At 37.0% G+C, this 15338-nt stretch overlaps 1 protein-coding gene across 1 annotated transcript in view; it reads right to left on the reverse strand.

The window, feature by feature from the left end:
• The window catches only part of FLT1 (fms related receptor tyrosine kinase 1), a gene marked incomplete at its 3' end in the record, with an annotated part of 112017 nt that overhangs the window by 13507 nt on the left and 83172 nt on the right, over window positions 1-15338 (reverse strand). The window contains exons 18-24 of the mRNA XM_083363101.1: window positions 11326-11430; window positions 10297-10410; window positions 9600-9688; window positions 6410-6569; window positions 5448-5545; window positions 1666-1788; window positions 470-581 (exon numbers count right to left, since the gene is read on the reverse strand). Coding sequence (XP_083219227.1) covers window positions 470-581; window positions 1666-1788; window positions 5448-5545; window positions 6410-6569; window positions 9600-9688; window positions 10297-10410; window positions 11326-11430 — 801 coding nt within the window. The remainder of the gene's footprint in view (window positions 1-469; window positions 582-1665; window positions 1789-5447; window positions 5546-6409; window positions 6570-9599; window positions 9689-10296; window positions 10411-11325; window positions 11431-15338) is intronic.

Genomic DNA, 15338 nt, shown 5'->3' on the forward strand with positions numbered 1-15338 from the left:
ATGATCTATTTGCATAATAATCTATTATAAAATCACCAGTAATTATTTGTGTATTTATTTTGTTAATGGCTTTAAAAGTTATTAGTAATTTATATATATAAATCGTTAAGGCTGAATTAAGACTTCTTAGATAGACTGCAATCCTGTACTGTAAAAACTTAATTGAGCTTGCTTGCTTCCTTGCTTTGCCTGCCTGCCTGCCTGCCTCTCTCTCTATCTCTCTCTCTCTCTCTCTCTCTCTCTCTCTCTCTCTATCTATCTATCTATCTATCTATCTATCTATCTATCTATTTTTTTTCTTTCTTTCTTACTTACTTACTTACTTACTTACTTACTTACTTACTTACTTACCTACCAAACTGGATGAAGTTCAACATGCAGTATAAGATTGCAGATTAGATATTTGATTTTACTTATTTTATTCCCCAAATCTTAAGAATGGAGTATCTTAATTTTTTAATTTTCTTACCTAAAGAAAATATTTCCCAGAGTAATACTCCATATGACCAAACATCACTTTTAGTACTATAGACTTTATCAAATATAGATTCTGGTGCCATCCATTTGAGAGGAAGACGTGCCTGCAATAAAAGTTAATCATGTATTCTATAAGTGTTTTACAGAAGTAGATTTAAAGTTTTTTCGGACTGTAGATTAAATCTTTTTAGGATGCTGTGTCTGAAGCAAACTATATTATGTCTGATGTTATGGTTTGGATCACCTTCAATATGCAAGGCAATGTCTGATTTCCCACAATCTACTGAACCCCAAAGAAACTCACTCTATTTTAGCCTTATCATGTTGTATGAATCCAAACCTACGAGAATTTCAGTAAGATTTAAATGGGATGACTCTGTGCTCAGTGCTACAAGGAAGCCACTGGAGCATGACTTCTAAAATTACTTGGTTCATGTTTGGGAACCCTGACATTGCACTGATGGACTATTACCAAAATTACCCTTCTCGAGAACTCAGAACAACATAAAGGTGGCCAAATTGTCTTTACTGATGCCCCACTTCATCTTGGGAGATATAATAAGATTAGGGCAAACTTTTCTCCACCTCTATGCGTGGAGAGATACCAAATTTAATCAGTATGTTCTAGCAATTTCCTACTCCTTTTTTCAGACTCTGAGGGTTGTTTTTAATCTTACGTTGCATTCTCTTTGCTACACTTTACAAACAGAAAACATAATTCTGGCTCTAGGCACAGATCTTTGCTTTCTGCTATCTTAGCAAGATGTAAGTCAAAATGTGTTCTCCTTATGCCACCTTTTAAATTGTATCTGGATAGCATGCTTCCTAAGCAGTTATATGTCATTTATACATTCCAAAGTGCAATCCCAACCAACAGGGCTGACCAATAGGCCTCAGGATTTGTTATAAAATCATCTGGCAAGTTTAGTCCAGAAATAAATATCAACATATATACTATTTTAAAAAATAAAAGAACTGATGAGCATTTCCGAGCATTGTTGTGGAGGATGCAAACAAGCACAATGTATACAACTCATCTGGATTGCTCATTTTGGTGCTAAAGGAAAGAACTGCAATGCTTTGAGAGGCCTTTCAACTGCAGAGAATGTAAATACTGAAAGAGCTTTTTCATGAGCTGTTCAGAATGATAAACAAAAGAGCAAATACCAAGTACAGTAGTTTACTTACATCGCCTTTTCTCACATAATCAGGATTTTTATAAGTATCTCTTGCAAGGCCAAAATCGCAGATCTTCACAACGTTGTTGTCAGATAAAAGGATGTTTCTGGCTGCTAAATCACGATGGATGCACTATAAGAAAATAATTGCATAAAAATAATTTATTAAATTTATAGGTCACCTGACTCCTAATCACTTTGGTCTCGCCACACTTTCTGTTATGAATCATAAAAACAAAATATTCTGAGTCTTTTCTTTGACTTTTGAAAGCGATTCTTTTAAAATAGTTTAGTCATATTTCTATGAAAATTTTCTATGGTTTGCAGAAAGTGAAACTATTGTTATGTAAGGCTCCTTGCCACTAAACTTTCAGTTGTTTGTTTTTAGATTCTACACACAAACTCCCATTGAGTTCAATGGGTCTCATTTTCCAATGAACATGTATAGATCGGCAGCCAATTTTTGAGCACAAGTGTATCAGATGTGTCTGTATCAAGAATTATTTCTCAGGGTTTCAAATTTCATTTGTAATATAGAAACTTGGAATGAAATTAATTGGAACTAGCATAGGTTTTTACAATCTATTTATGTAATCAGTTATGTCCAACTGCATGGATTCATGTAGGGAGAATTTACATAACTCAGTAATTGAAGTATTAATTAAATCCATAACATAGTTAAATATATATTATTTTGAATCTAAATGGATCTATTTAAGGTAATTGCTTAGCATATGTTAATTTGTTTTTAATATTTAATTTTCTATCATTTATTTTATCTGTTATTATTAATTTATAGATGAAATGTGTGCTTCAAATAAAGCATAAAGCGAAATACGTCTGTACCTGATATTCTTGCTGTAAGAGTAAGAATGAATATTAATTTTTAATTACATGAAGATACACTTAGTTATCAAAGGTTATTTGCCAGCAGGGATTTTTGAAAAGGATGGAAACGAAGAATGGTAGAGGTACACAAGGATCCAGGGTTTTTGTTAAAATTATAAAAGCAACGTTTCTCCAGCATGATGACAGGTTTGTCTTTCTCTGTAACTGCATGCAATGTCTGGATTTTGATTTAGTAGTTCTAAAGGGAGCCATGGAAATTCTGAAAGAAATGTTCTGATAGGCAAGCTAATTGACCACAAGCCAAAATGTTCATGTTAGGTGTTAATTTAGACATGCAGCAATAACAAGGTACTCTGATTGGGGCTGCCAAACTCTGAACCACCACAAAATGGCATCCAGAAGATCAGGCTTTCTGTATTTATATTACCACCTCATAATCACCCGTATTTTGCAGCCTAGACCTGGTAGTATAAGCAATTATACAATAGCCATTTAAAAGCATTACATTGGCTTTTAAATATGGAAATATGATAACCTATATTCCTTGAAAACAATGTTAAGTCCACCAACTGCCATCTAAATACATTTCTGTGATGTTGCAGATTTATGAAAATACAAAGAATTATACAGATGGTCACATCTCCATATATTTATGGTGTCAGATGTTAAGCTTTTAAGCAGCCTTTAAATCTGCCCTCAAAGGATTACAGCCTTTATTGAAGTATGTAACCTTTCATTTTATTACACTTATTCTTAATACATATAAAGGGAAATCTAGAATTAGTTCAATTTAAAGTATACTGAAGAAAATCTGAAGGAAATGTGACGTTCTATTTCCTCTAACACAGCAGAGGAAATGGAACTTCACATTTCCTACGGATCTCTCTACAATATACTTTAAATTTCCAAACATGGCAAACTTACGCTGGCTTAATAGTAATTTCTTTTCTCATGGATACAGTTGCTCTGTGGAGACCTTTATTAAAAGTGACCTTTCTTCTCTAATTCATTCTAAACTTATTGAACTAAATAGTTTGGTTTACAGAGATGTGAGTCATCAGTCAAGACATCTTAATGACACTTGCTGGGAAAAGCTGGCTGCTCAAAGTAATTTCTATTTATACTTTTAAAAAGTATATTTTTAGCACATCTTTCTGCTTAAATTGGATAACAATGAACGGTTAACTGAAAACATTAAAGAAAATGACATGAAACAAAGGCAGATGACATATCATAACACATAGAACATGAATTCTTATAGAGGCACCATTTTTGTTTATAAATTCTGCCTGGAATCAAGAAATTAACAGAATAATAGAATAACAATAATAGTTGGAAGGGATCTTGGTGGTCTTCTAGTCCAACCCCCTGTTCAGGCAGGAAAACCTATATCATTTCAGACAAATGGTTGTCCTATCCCTTTTTAAAAATCTCCAGTGTTGGAGTACCCACAACCTCTGGAGGCAAGTCATTCCATTGATTAATTGTTCTGTCAGGAAATGGTTCTTTTCTTTGATTGGTTCTTTTCTTTGATTGCCCTGCCTTCAGCTGCTTTGGAGAAATTAAGAGTGGTGTACAATTTCCCTGTCAAATTGTATATATATCAAAGTCAGTTAACACCACCTCTGACAAACGTGGTACATTATATCTTCTCACAAGGGATTCTGGAATTTTTCATCCTATTCTGCCAACTACCCAATCATTTTCTCCTATCTTTCTTTCTTCCAGTGATAGTCAGGGTGGAAAGCACATATGGGTTTTTGAATAAAGGTGTGTGTTTGTGGGAGTGAAAAAAGTGTGAAGGAAAATAGCTGTTTTCTAAATCCCTGAATTGATCTACATACATGTTTTGGCTATTACTACTTAATGTTAGTGAGATAAGAAACAATTTTAAAACTTCAGTTTTGTCTACAAAAATATATCCTTGTTGATAACACACACACAAACACAATCTGTTACACGACATTAAGAGCACAGAATGTCTACTTTTCAACAGCAAGAAAGAAGCGACGTGAATCTCCTACATCTGATGGAAAATTGCAAAAAATGTGAGGAATGTGATATGCATGCATACATATGTACATACCCATCACAATATTCCTTTCTGGAGAAAGCAGTGTTAAATAGAGAGTACAAAAAGCATAATAAATAAACACCAGATGGACCCATACATATTGTCCTTTGCTGCTCATCATGACTTTGGTCAGTTAAAGCTCTTTCACATAACATTTTTACTACAGTAATACAGTACAGAGAAAGTCTAAAGTAGATTAGTTGTACCTATGTCAAGTGCAACATTTTCTGCTATCGGTAAGGACTAATCCTTAGGGACATTGGCATCAATATGCAAGAAGGGGAACCAATGCCCTCTGTAATGCAGACATGTCCTCTTCCTTCTATGCAAGCCAGCCTCTTCTAGAGCCGGAAGACTATTGTGCAATCCCATATCCTTGGCTTTTATCCTCCTTTGGAACAGCTTATCCCAAGCAAGAATGTCTCCTACTTTTATAGCTTCCCAGAGAGTAGTTAAAAATCTGGCTTTTCCAGGAGGCTATCTTGATTACGTTTAGCCTTAGTGTCGGTGTCATTCAATACTATTAATGCTCATGCACCCAAAGCTGAGCTCAAGCAAGCTCTTAGCAAAATGGGAGCATCAGTGACATGTACCTGTTCCAGTCTACATTGATAATGTAGCCGCCCCAGGATTATATCTTATTATTTACCCAGGTATTTCTCTATTAATTGTACTGTACTTTATACTATGCTTCATTTTGTACACCACCTGGAATTGGTGGTGTAGGGTAGTTTGGAAATCTAATAAATAGCTAAAAAAGTACTCAGCCTTATAACTCACTAGCTAGGAACTATGGGCATATTAGTTAGCAATTCTTTTTATTGTTGTTGTTACTATTCTGGAGGCAAGGGCAAAGAAGGAAAACTAACCTTTTGAGATGACAAGAATTCCATGCCTCTGGCTACCTGGAAGCTGTAAGAAATAAGATCTTCCATGGTGAGGGGCCACTTGTAGAAATCACCAACATCTGAAATCAAAGCAGCATGTAAGGGGTTAATATGACCTCATCCTGACAGGAATTAGTTCGCTGTCTTCAGAGCATGGGTCTCAAACTCAATTGTATCATGTGATGTATTGTGATGTATCGCGGACATTTTTTGCCTTTGCGGAGCCGGGGTGGGCATGGCCTGCACGTGACACATCCGGCCAGTTTGACACCCTTGCCTTAGAGCAGGGGTGTCAAACTCAATTTCATTGAGGGCCGTATCAGCATTGCAGTTGCCCTCAGGGGGCTGGGTGGGCGTGGCCAGGGTGGGCATGGCCTACAGGGTAGGTGTGGCTAGAGTGCGTATGGCCTACTGGGTGGGTGTGGCCAGCTCTACATCGTTCGCATCAAGGGTGCCTATGGGGGCCTGGGCAGGAGTGGGACAGATCTGAGGGTCTCTGGCAGGAGGAGGGTCTCTGGGCCAGGGCCAAGGCAGTGGGGGCCGTTCCCTCACTGTTTCCAGGATGGCTTCGCGGGCCACATGAAACCACTTCACGGGCCGCATCCGGCCCCCGGGCCTTGTGTTTGACATGTCTGCCTTAGAGCATTTCAAAATTAGTTCACTAATAAGGGAGGGAGAGAGGGGGGGAGAGGAAAAAAAAACCTTTTGCTATACTAAACACTTCCCCTTGGATAAGGAAGAGACCACAGAAACAGTAACAACTTCTTCCTGTCTGACTGAGGAATTCTGTAAATAAGCTTATTTTAAACCATCTTTTCTTGGATCTGAGTATCTCCCACGGATGTTTATGAGGGTGATAAATGGAGCAAGAAAATGTCAAAGATGCAGAGCATGACTGTAAAACTACCGAGGCTGTATAGAAAAAGGAAGGAATTAATACCTACCCTCCTCTTCCTCTTCCACATCGCTGAAACTTTTATCTTCCTGAAATCCAGAGCTTGCTAAACTTTCTCGACTCGGGATATTCTCCAGTCTTTTTTTTCCACTGCTGATGGGCTCAACATCCTTCTTCTCTGTCAAAGGGTTTCTTTGAATGGATCCATACTTGTTTGTTTAAACAAGGAGAAATTATTGGCAAAGCAATGTTGAATTTCAATTTTCCATGGTCCACTTATAATAAAACATTTTTGAGTCCCACCTACTTCAATATGATAATTAAACATAGACTGTAATTTCTTCTATGCCAATTAAAGGAATAAAGTCAGGGATATTCATATTTAACAAGGAGCCATTTAAACCAGAGGGTTTTAAATCTCATTATTTGGAGTCAGTTCTAAGTATGACTAACTTTGGATCCAACCCAATGTGATTTTGAAGTGCTTAACATTACTTAGGCCGAGCCGTAGGTTATTTGTGTCTTTCCATTCAAAGAAGTTTGAAATGTGCCAGTGAATTCCTTCCATAACTTAATGTTCTTCAGTGATGAGAATTAAGTCTCTTGGAAATGATTCATGCAAGTGAGTAAAACCACTATTGTTAGAGAAAGCCTTCTCTCCATCTTCAGTTTACTAGTTAATTTGTCAGGGGAAAACATATTTCCTTACTTTAGTGCACCTAACATCTACCCGGTCAATGTTCTTAACTCTAGCTTGATCTATTTAAGATGGCCTGGAGCAAAAGCAGAGAGGATAAACATAATGTCCTACAGAGATTTTAAAAAAAGTATTGACAGTTTAAAGAAGCATGGAACTCATAAAATCCTTCCTACACAATGATAACCAACCACAATGTTTGTATATATGCTACATACTCTTAAGAGGGAAAAGGCATGATATTAAATATATAAACAACAACTTTTAAGGTGTACATCTCTTTGAACTGAAAAGAAATTTGCAAAGCTTGGCAATACCATATTCCAGGGCTGATTCTAGCTGGAGTAGTTGAGAAGAGACTTTCTGCCTTTGGCCCCTACTATGCAGGGTACTACAGAGTTTAGTACTCTCTCTCCTCTCCTACTTAATATCTACTGTTTATAAGGCTGCTGGGTGGGGTCAACTGCTGTCACGATGTAAGGTGTCATCAGTATGCTGATGATACTTAGTTATACATCTCTATCCCTGCTGAACTAAGTGACGCTGTGGACATCTTATCTCAATGCTTGGAGGCTGTGAGGGTCTGAATAGCAAGACTGAATGCCTTTTAGGATCTTCCAGCTCTAGGACTATTCCACCTTTGTTGCTAGATGGGGTTGTACTATCCTAGACAGACCTAGTGCTCAACCTGGTGATCCTCCTGGACTCACAATCCCTGCTCAAAGATCAGGTGGCAGTTGTGCTAGGAGGTTTTGCACAGCTTTGTTCAGCTTTCTGTTGTGAGCTATTTGCTTCCATATCTGGATCTCTGGAGGTTCTGGTCAATGTCAAACATGTCCTAGTCACCTCTTATTTGAATTTCTGGAATGCGTTCTACATGGAGCTGCCCTTGAAGGGTATCCAGAAGCTTCACCTGGTGCAAAATGCAATGGTGTTGGTAGTTAGGTCTGGTCCTACAACAGCACACTTTATACCTATGTTCCATGAGTGGCATTGGTTACCAGTGTGCTTCCAGATCCAATTCAAGGTATTGTTTTTAACCTTTAAAGCCTTTCATGGCATTGGGCCAGGGTATCTGTCAGACTGCCTCTCCTCAACTATATCTGCTTGTCCCACCAGATCTGGCAGAGAAGGCATACTGTGGGTCCTTTCTTACTAGGGAATTAAACTTGGCAGGTACCAGGACAGGGTCTATGACTATGGCACCCACATTATGGAATCTTTTCCCACCAGAGAAAATGTTCCACAAATCTTTCAAGCCATCAGCCTTGGGAATTCCAGGGGACCAGGGGGATCCTTTAGCCTTACAAAGGCTAAAGTCATCCTCTCTGCTTGTGTGTTGTTATTTTTTTTACAGTTTTTAAGATGACTTTATATATTTAAAGGTGTTTCTTTTTTATTCAGTGTTGTATATCACCCAAAGTTATGTTTTTCAAAGATTTGGGACCATATTAACATGATATGAAAAAATAAAAAATATTGAATGCTTAGAAGAGAGACTATACTTCATGATTAGCTTTAAGAAGTATACACAGTTCTCTGCCTTTCAGTTCCAATTTTGAAAAAAAATGTAGAATTGTCCTTCATGTTAACCTGTATACAATGCTAAGATTTAGAGTATAGTAGTGGTTTCTTCAAAACTTCAGTTAGATGAGTTTTTCTGTTTCCAACTCAGCAAAACAAATAGCCAGAGAAGATACAGAGGTATCTTATAACATATAAGTAGTACTAAGATTCTAATGATAGATAATTATGAAAAAACTGACCAGGGCATCACCTATATAATCCAAAGAGTATTGAACTGAGGATTTGTAAAATGTATGTTTTTTCCTCACATGCACACAGAGATACACATAAAATTAGGAACGGAACTGTATTCCCTTAATGTGGCTATTATAAATATAATTATGATTTTGTAGGATACATTTGGCTAAGGAACTGTCAGTTGACTATCCCTGCCTTACCATCTTAAAAGATATCTGCTGGAGATGTGAATCCAATGGTATTAATTCTTCAATAATACACTGGTGGTGTATATATAATGATAAACTTCTCTGTTTATTCCTCTGAGATTGCTAATCTGAGGTAATTTCCTACTGCTTTTCTTCTCATGAAAAGAACACACATTCTTGGACTCATCTCCTAGTAGGATGCAGTTAGGTGCTAGGCTTTGACTCCCTTTGTTTCCTGTAAATAAATTGCCTTTAAGTTATAGTAATAAAATCTGTGTCACTAATCAGACTCCCACTTTCATACTAACACATTACCTTGACCTCTAATATAAAACTTCTTCATAGATCCCTATTTATTCGAGCCATATCTGTAGGAATAAATTTACATGATTGTTTTGATGTGGAATTAATATCCTGTAACTTGATGAATCAAAAATCAAAGTGAAGCTATAGGGGGAAAATCTCCAAAGCCACCAGTGTCTTATTTCTGAATTCTTTTGAGATCACTTTGTTTTGATACAGTGAGGTAAAATGCATTTAGTAGGTTTGTGATGAACTGAAAAACTATAATGAAGCACTTGAGGCATTACCTTGTGGGTAGAAAATAAATCCCTTTTGCTCTTCAAATATCCTGACAAATTTCCATATTTGCAATATTCAACAATCACCATCAACGGTCCTGTGAACAACAAGGTGAATGGCAAGGTGAATGTAGAAAATGCACTTCTTCTAATGGTACCATCACAGACTTAAGGTAAAAGCTTTCTTAAAGGTAAAACAATAAAAAAAATGCTGTGAACTTAGCATTAACTGTCCTAAAGGTAATGGTAAAGGTTCCCCCACACATGCATGCTAGTCATTTCTGACTCTAGGGGCCGGTGCTCATCTCCGTTTAAAGCTGAAGAGCCAGCGCTTGTCTGAGGACGTCTCCGTGGTCATGTGGCCGGCATGATTAGACGCCAAAGGCGCACGGAATGCTGTTACCTTCCCACCGTAGTGGTCCCTATTTTTCTACTTGCATTTTTTACGTGCTTTCAAACTGCTAGGCTGGCAGAAGCTGGCACGAGTAACAGGCACTCACTCTGTTATGCGGTACTCGGCATTCGACCCGCCAGACTGCCAACCTTCTGATCGACAAGGTCAGTGTCCTAACCCACTGAGCTACCGCGTCCCTATTAACTGTCCTACATTCTATCATAACACAAAAGCAAAACAGGTTACTTTTAGCCCCACAACAATAAAACTAATAAATAAGAGCTTCAGATTTCTTTTGTTTTTGTTTTTTACCTCTGCCCTTTGTGCAAGCTCCCAGCAGATTCACCACGTTAAGATGATGGCCTATATGTGTCAAAATCTTCAATTCAGTCATCAGTGCTTTATGTTCACTTGCTGTTGCTCCTTCTGCAAGGATAAGATAAATTAGAGGGAAGGATTGAATGCCAGCACCACGGCTAGGTTTCTCTGGTCTAGAAATGCCAGGTGGCTTAACTGCTAGCCCAGGGGTAGGCAACCTTGGCTCTTTTATGACTTGTGGCTGGCTCAGGAATTCTGGGAATTGAAGTCCATGAGTCATAAAAAAGCAAGGTTGCCTACCCCTGTCCTAACCAATGCTTCTTGCTGAACTTCAGATCACTTTATTGCTGGGGTTCTTGTACTAGTTGGAAATCCAGACTGCAATTATGTCTGCTGTTCTAGGAACTTAAACTTGGCTCTGTTGTGCTACTGGTTGTTCTCTCAAGTTGGATCCTTTAAACCTTATTGTTCTACATGCTGTCTCCTTAAACCCTGGACATAATTCATTTTTATATTGGAGACCTGCCTTTCTTCCTCTTCAATTCACTCTGTTTACGTAGGTGGAATTTGTTGATGTCAAATCTGGGTCTGGAGATTTGGATGATGTTCCAGGACACCCATGGAACTGACTAAGGGTTGAGTTTTGTCTATAAATCTTTCACCAGGAGGTTGATCATTTCAGCTTTTATAATTTAATGTTTAATGTTTTGCATCAGTGAGAGAGAGAGAGAGAGTGAGAGAGTGAGAGAGAGAGAGAGAGGGAGAGAGAGAGAGAGAGAGAGAGAGTGATTATACTGGTATAGAGAATGAGAAAGCTACAATGATTATAGCTCAGCCATTTTCAAAAGCTGTTGTCTATCACTATATTGTCACAAAAATACAATATATTATGTAATAAATTGCAATGGTTAAAATTTTTGAACATTTGAAAATGAGAATGCATTCATTTTGATTACCATCAACTATGAATCAAATGTATGCCCCATAATTATAAGGATTTCCTTGAGTCAAGCTTATACATACCTTTCAGCATTTTCACAGCAACTACTTTGTATGTGGGTGATTTCTTAATTCCAAATGCAACGGCTTGCACTACTTTCCCAAAAGCACCTCTTCCAAGTGTCTTTCCTGCATCAAAAAGAAATCAGTTCTTTGTGACATTATTTTTTAAAAGTGAGACAGCTTTGGGTGAAATTACAATATTACACTCTCCAATATTTTAAAGCTCTATTGGTATGAACATGGCAGTATTCTACCAAAAAATCATGAATATTCAGAATTTGCGATAAAATGAACTGGCATTTTACTGACCTATGTGAAATTATTTTAAAGTGCAGGATTTTAAGCTGTTTAAAATACTGTAAGAAAAAAATAGGAATAGAGACCGTGAACTCAATATGGTCAGTAAGGGGAGGGGGGAATTACTATTTGTGATCCTGTATATTTTAGCCTCAGCTATAGTGTTTTTTGGTAACATGTTTCTGGGTTATATTAAGAAATGACAAATTGACTTGAAGTTCCAAGGAATTTGCACTACAAAACAAAAAAAAAACATATTATCTCAACCAATATCTTGGGCCAACTCACTATTGTCATAATTTGGCTAGTACAGTCAAGTTCACATTCATATTTTAAAAGTTTTTAAATAAATTCATTGATTTTCTTATTTTCTCCTGGAAACTAGTCAACATATTTTACAACCATGCTTATTTAAGACCAAATGCATCAGATCACACCTTTTCCCAACTATTTTTGAGATTTTCTGCCAAGACCCTTTTTCTGGTCTTCCTGGCAGAGGTTTAATATAAGTCTTTGTCAACAATGGCACCCATACTATGAAACACCTTTTCTGTAGAATTGACCTAGGACCTACACTGTAAACATTTCAGCTCTTACCTGAAATAGCTTTGAAAAGATAAGACAGAAGAGATAGTAAAAAAAATGCTGTGGGATCAGTGAAATTAAATAGCCCTTCTTTGTTGAGTATGGACAAGTAGGAAAACATTAGCTGAAAATATTTTCTATTGAACTCTTGCACTAAGAGACTGGACTCCTAAATAGCCTCACCTACACTATGATACTAGGATTCTATATTACTGTTCATTTGTTCATATTTATAGACTGATAATTTTGCATTTTTTAAAAAAGTCCATTAATATTTAATTTACACACTGAAATAAACAACTCATAAACCTCATTCTGTATCCTTAAATACCACAGGGATACTGCTGTAGCTAAACATTGACATAATTTTCTAGATATGTCTTCGGTTTGAAGAATCTCTGTTTCACGGAAAAATCTAATAAAATTCCCTTACTCCTACCCCCATTCTTGTTGTTGTTTTTTTTGTTGTACTCTGGTTTTAGTCACATTACATTTTACTGCCAAATGCAGGCTCTTAAGGATTTGTTGAACATACTTGAAAACTTTAAGACCTTGATGAAATTTTCCTTGTTTTATAAACTGAATAAACTCCTCCCAAGGGCATAGGAAGTTAATTACACAGAAAGCAATTTTATTACTAAATGAAAAGTGAGCTACATCTCATTTGAAGCAATGGCAGAATACTCTCTGAAGTTTGTTTTTTTCCTAACTAGAATGCACGGTTAAGTTGTATAGGGCCAGAAGGCGACCATGGCTTTTCATTAAGCAGCTGATGGCAATGTAATGCAAAGTGCACTACCAGTGGCATTGCTGTCATCATCTTCAATGGGAGGAGCCAATATGGCCTTGGGAAATGATTATGATTTTCTGTGATTAAACATCCTAGATCATTTATAATGTCTTATTTGTAGTTTCATTTGTGAATAGATTTAGGAAGGGTTGCACATTATTGAGAAATGTCCAGAGACTCTATTTTCAGTAAGGAAGCTGCCTCATATCAGGTCAGATTTCTGGATCATGTAGCCCAGTTTTGGCTATTTTGATTAACAGGATATATTCAAGATTTGGTGGAGCAGTGGGCTAATGCCTCCTTAAGTAACACCAGCTGCCTGCAATTAGTGCAGGTTCGCATCCCACCAGGCTCAAGGTTGACTCAGGCTTCCATCCTTCCGAGGTAGGTAAAATGAGGACCCAGATTGTTGGGGGCAATAAACTGACTTTGTAATAATGCTGCTTGGGGGTGTGTGTGAAAGCCCTAATAAGCAGGCATATACATAGAATGAAGGCTATTGAAGCTGCCCTGAGTCTTCCGAGAAGGGCGGGATATAAATGGGGTTTAAAAAAAAAAGATTTGGTAATAATTAGTTTTGAGATGCAAGTCCCTGGTACCTCTGCAGTAAATTCTCCTTTCTTCATATTTATCCTCTGAAAAATTATGCTGTGTCTTTAGTTGGGGTCTTTTATGATATTAGGCCAAAAGCAAGATAGGAATAAACAATTAGCCTTTCTTAACATGCCTTATTCTCAGGACTTTTATTTATGTCATGGCCTAACTTCAGCATTCTTAGCAAAATGTCTGAATATACTGACTGAATCTGGTGTTTACATCCTGAACATACTTTACATGGTATAGATTTAAACAGGAATGGAACTAAGAATTTACAAACTCAAAACTTTTCCCACAAAGATTGTTTCAGTAGAATAGTATAGGGAAAGACTAACAAAGAGAGAGAATAGCTTTTTTATGTGGAATGTTCTATCTATTAGATATAAAAATGATCCATTTATTTTACAAAGACATCAAGTATGAGAGCCCTTACGCTTTAAAATTGGAGGGAAAAAATTCATAAAAAATCACTTTCTTGACTAAATTCACCAAAATTGTTGGAAGTTTGGCAGTCTACAAATTTGGTTAATAAATATAATACATAAATAAGATAAATAAATGCAGATCTTAGACCTTGGAGCTAGTGGATGGACAGAAGCATGGTTTTATCTAATCCTGACTGAGCAATTACTGTACCATTTGATATTTGGCTACTTTTTTAATATAATGCTGATAAGTTGCAGATATTTTATAGAATTTGCACACATGCCTCTTCAATTGGAAATATGCAACCCAAGCAAGAATTCCTTTCTTGATGATGATGTACAAAGTACCTTTTTTGACCACATAAAGATTTTCTTTGCTTTGTACCCTTTAGTGATGAACTGTTGTATCACTATAGTTTTAAATATATGTTTGCAGCTATTTCTGGCTACCAATCTTGTCTTGTAGTTTTCACTATACTGGATTTAAATGATTGTTTTGTTATAAAGGCATGTTCCTAGTCTTTCCCATCAGAAAAACTTCCAGTTTTGTTTTTATTTTATGCAGAGGAGTTTATAGATCAATATTCCTTTAGTTCTTTGCTTGACTTCTGAGCTCTTGCTGAGTAATTCATTCAGTATAAACGTCCACCCTTTCATCTATTTTGATTTATACCCATTTTTTGCATTTGCTACAAATTTGTTTTGTTCATCAATGGTGAGGTAAGGGAAACGTTAACACAGTATAAAGCAAATTGGTTGTCTTAAGGATTATTTTTATTTCCAAGACTGTCTCTAGGCCTGACATAGTTTCCTTGAGCAGTTCTAAAGAATAGGAATAATGAGTAACTGTAACTCATTTCTTTGTTTGGCATTGGCCCCTGCACAGAAAAAAAAAGACAAAGATAAACTGCTTGTGATTGAGATTCTGGAGAGCTTAAAGCTGATGGAGAGCAACTGAATCATTTTGCCTTTTGATAAATAGATGGATTGTTTGGTGATTGGATATGCCAGCATAGCCATAATATGTACATCATAGCTTCTTAGACCTCAATGAATTTAGTATGGGTATAGAAAAACAAAAGGGATGTGGTGGCTCAGTGGGTTAGGACACTGAGCTTGTCGATCAGAAGGTTGGCAGTTTGGCGGGTCGAATCCCGAGTGCCGTGTAACAGAGTGAGCGCCTGTTACTCGTCCCAGCTTCTGCCAACCTAGCAGTTCGAAAGCATGTAAAAATGCAAGTAGAAAAATAGTGACCACTACGGTGGGAAGGTAACAGCATTCCGTGCGCCTTTGGCATCTAGTCATGCTGGCCACATGACTACGGAGACGTCCTCGGACAA

This window comes from Vipera ursinii, assembly GCF_947247035.1.
Source record: "Vipera ursinii genome assembly, chromosome: 4".
In the NCBI taxonomy this organism is placed as follows: Eukaryota; Metazoa; Chordata; class Lepidosauria; order Squamata; family Viperidae; genus Vipera; species Vipera ursinii.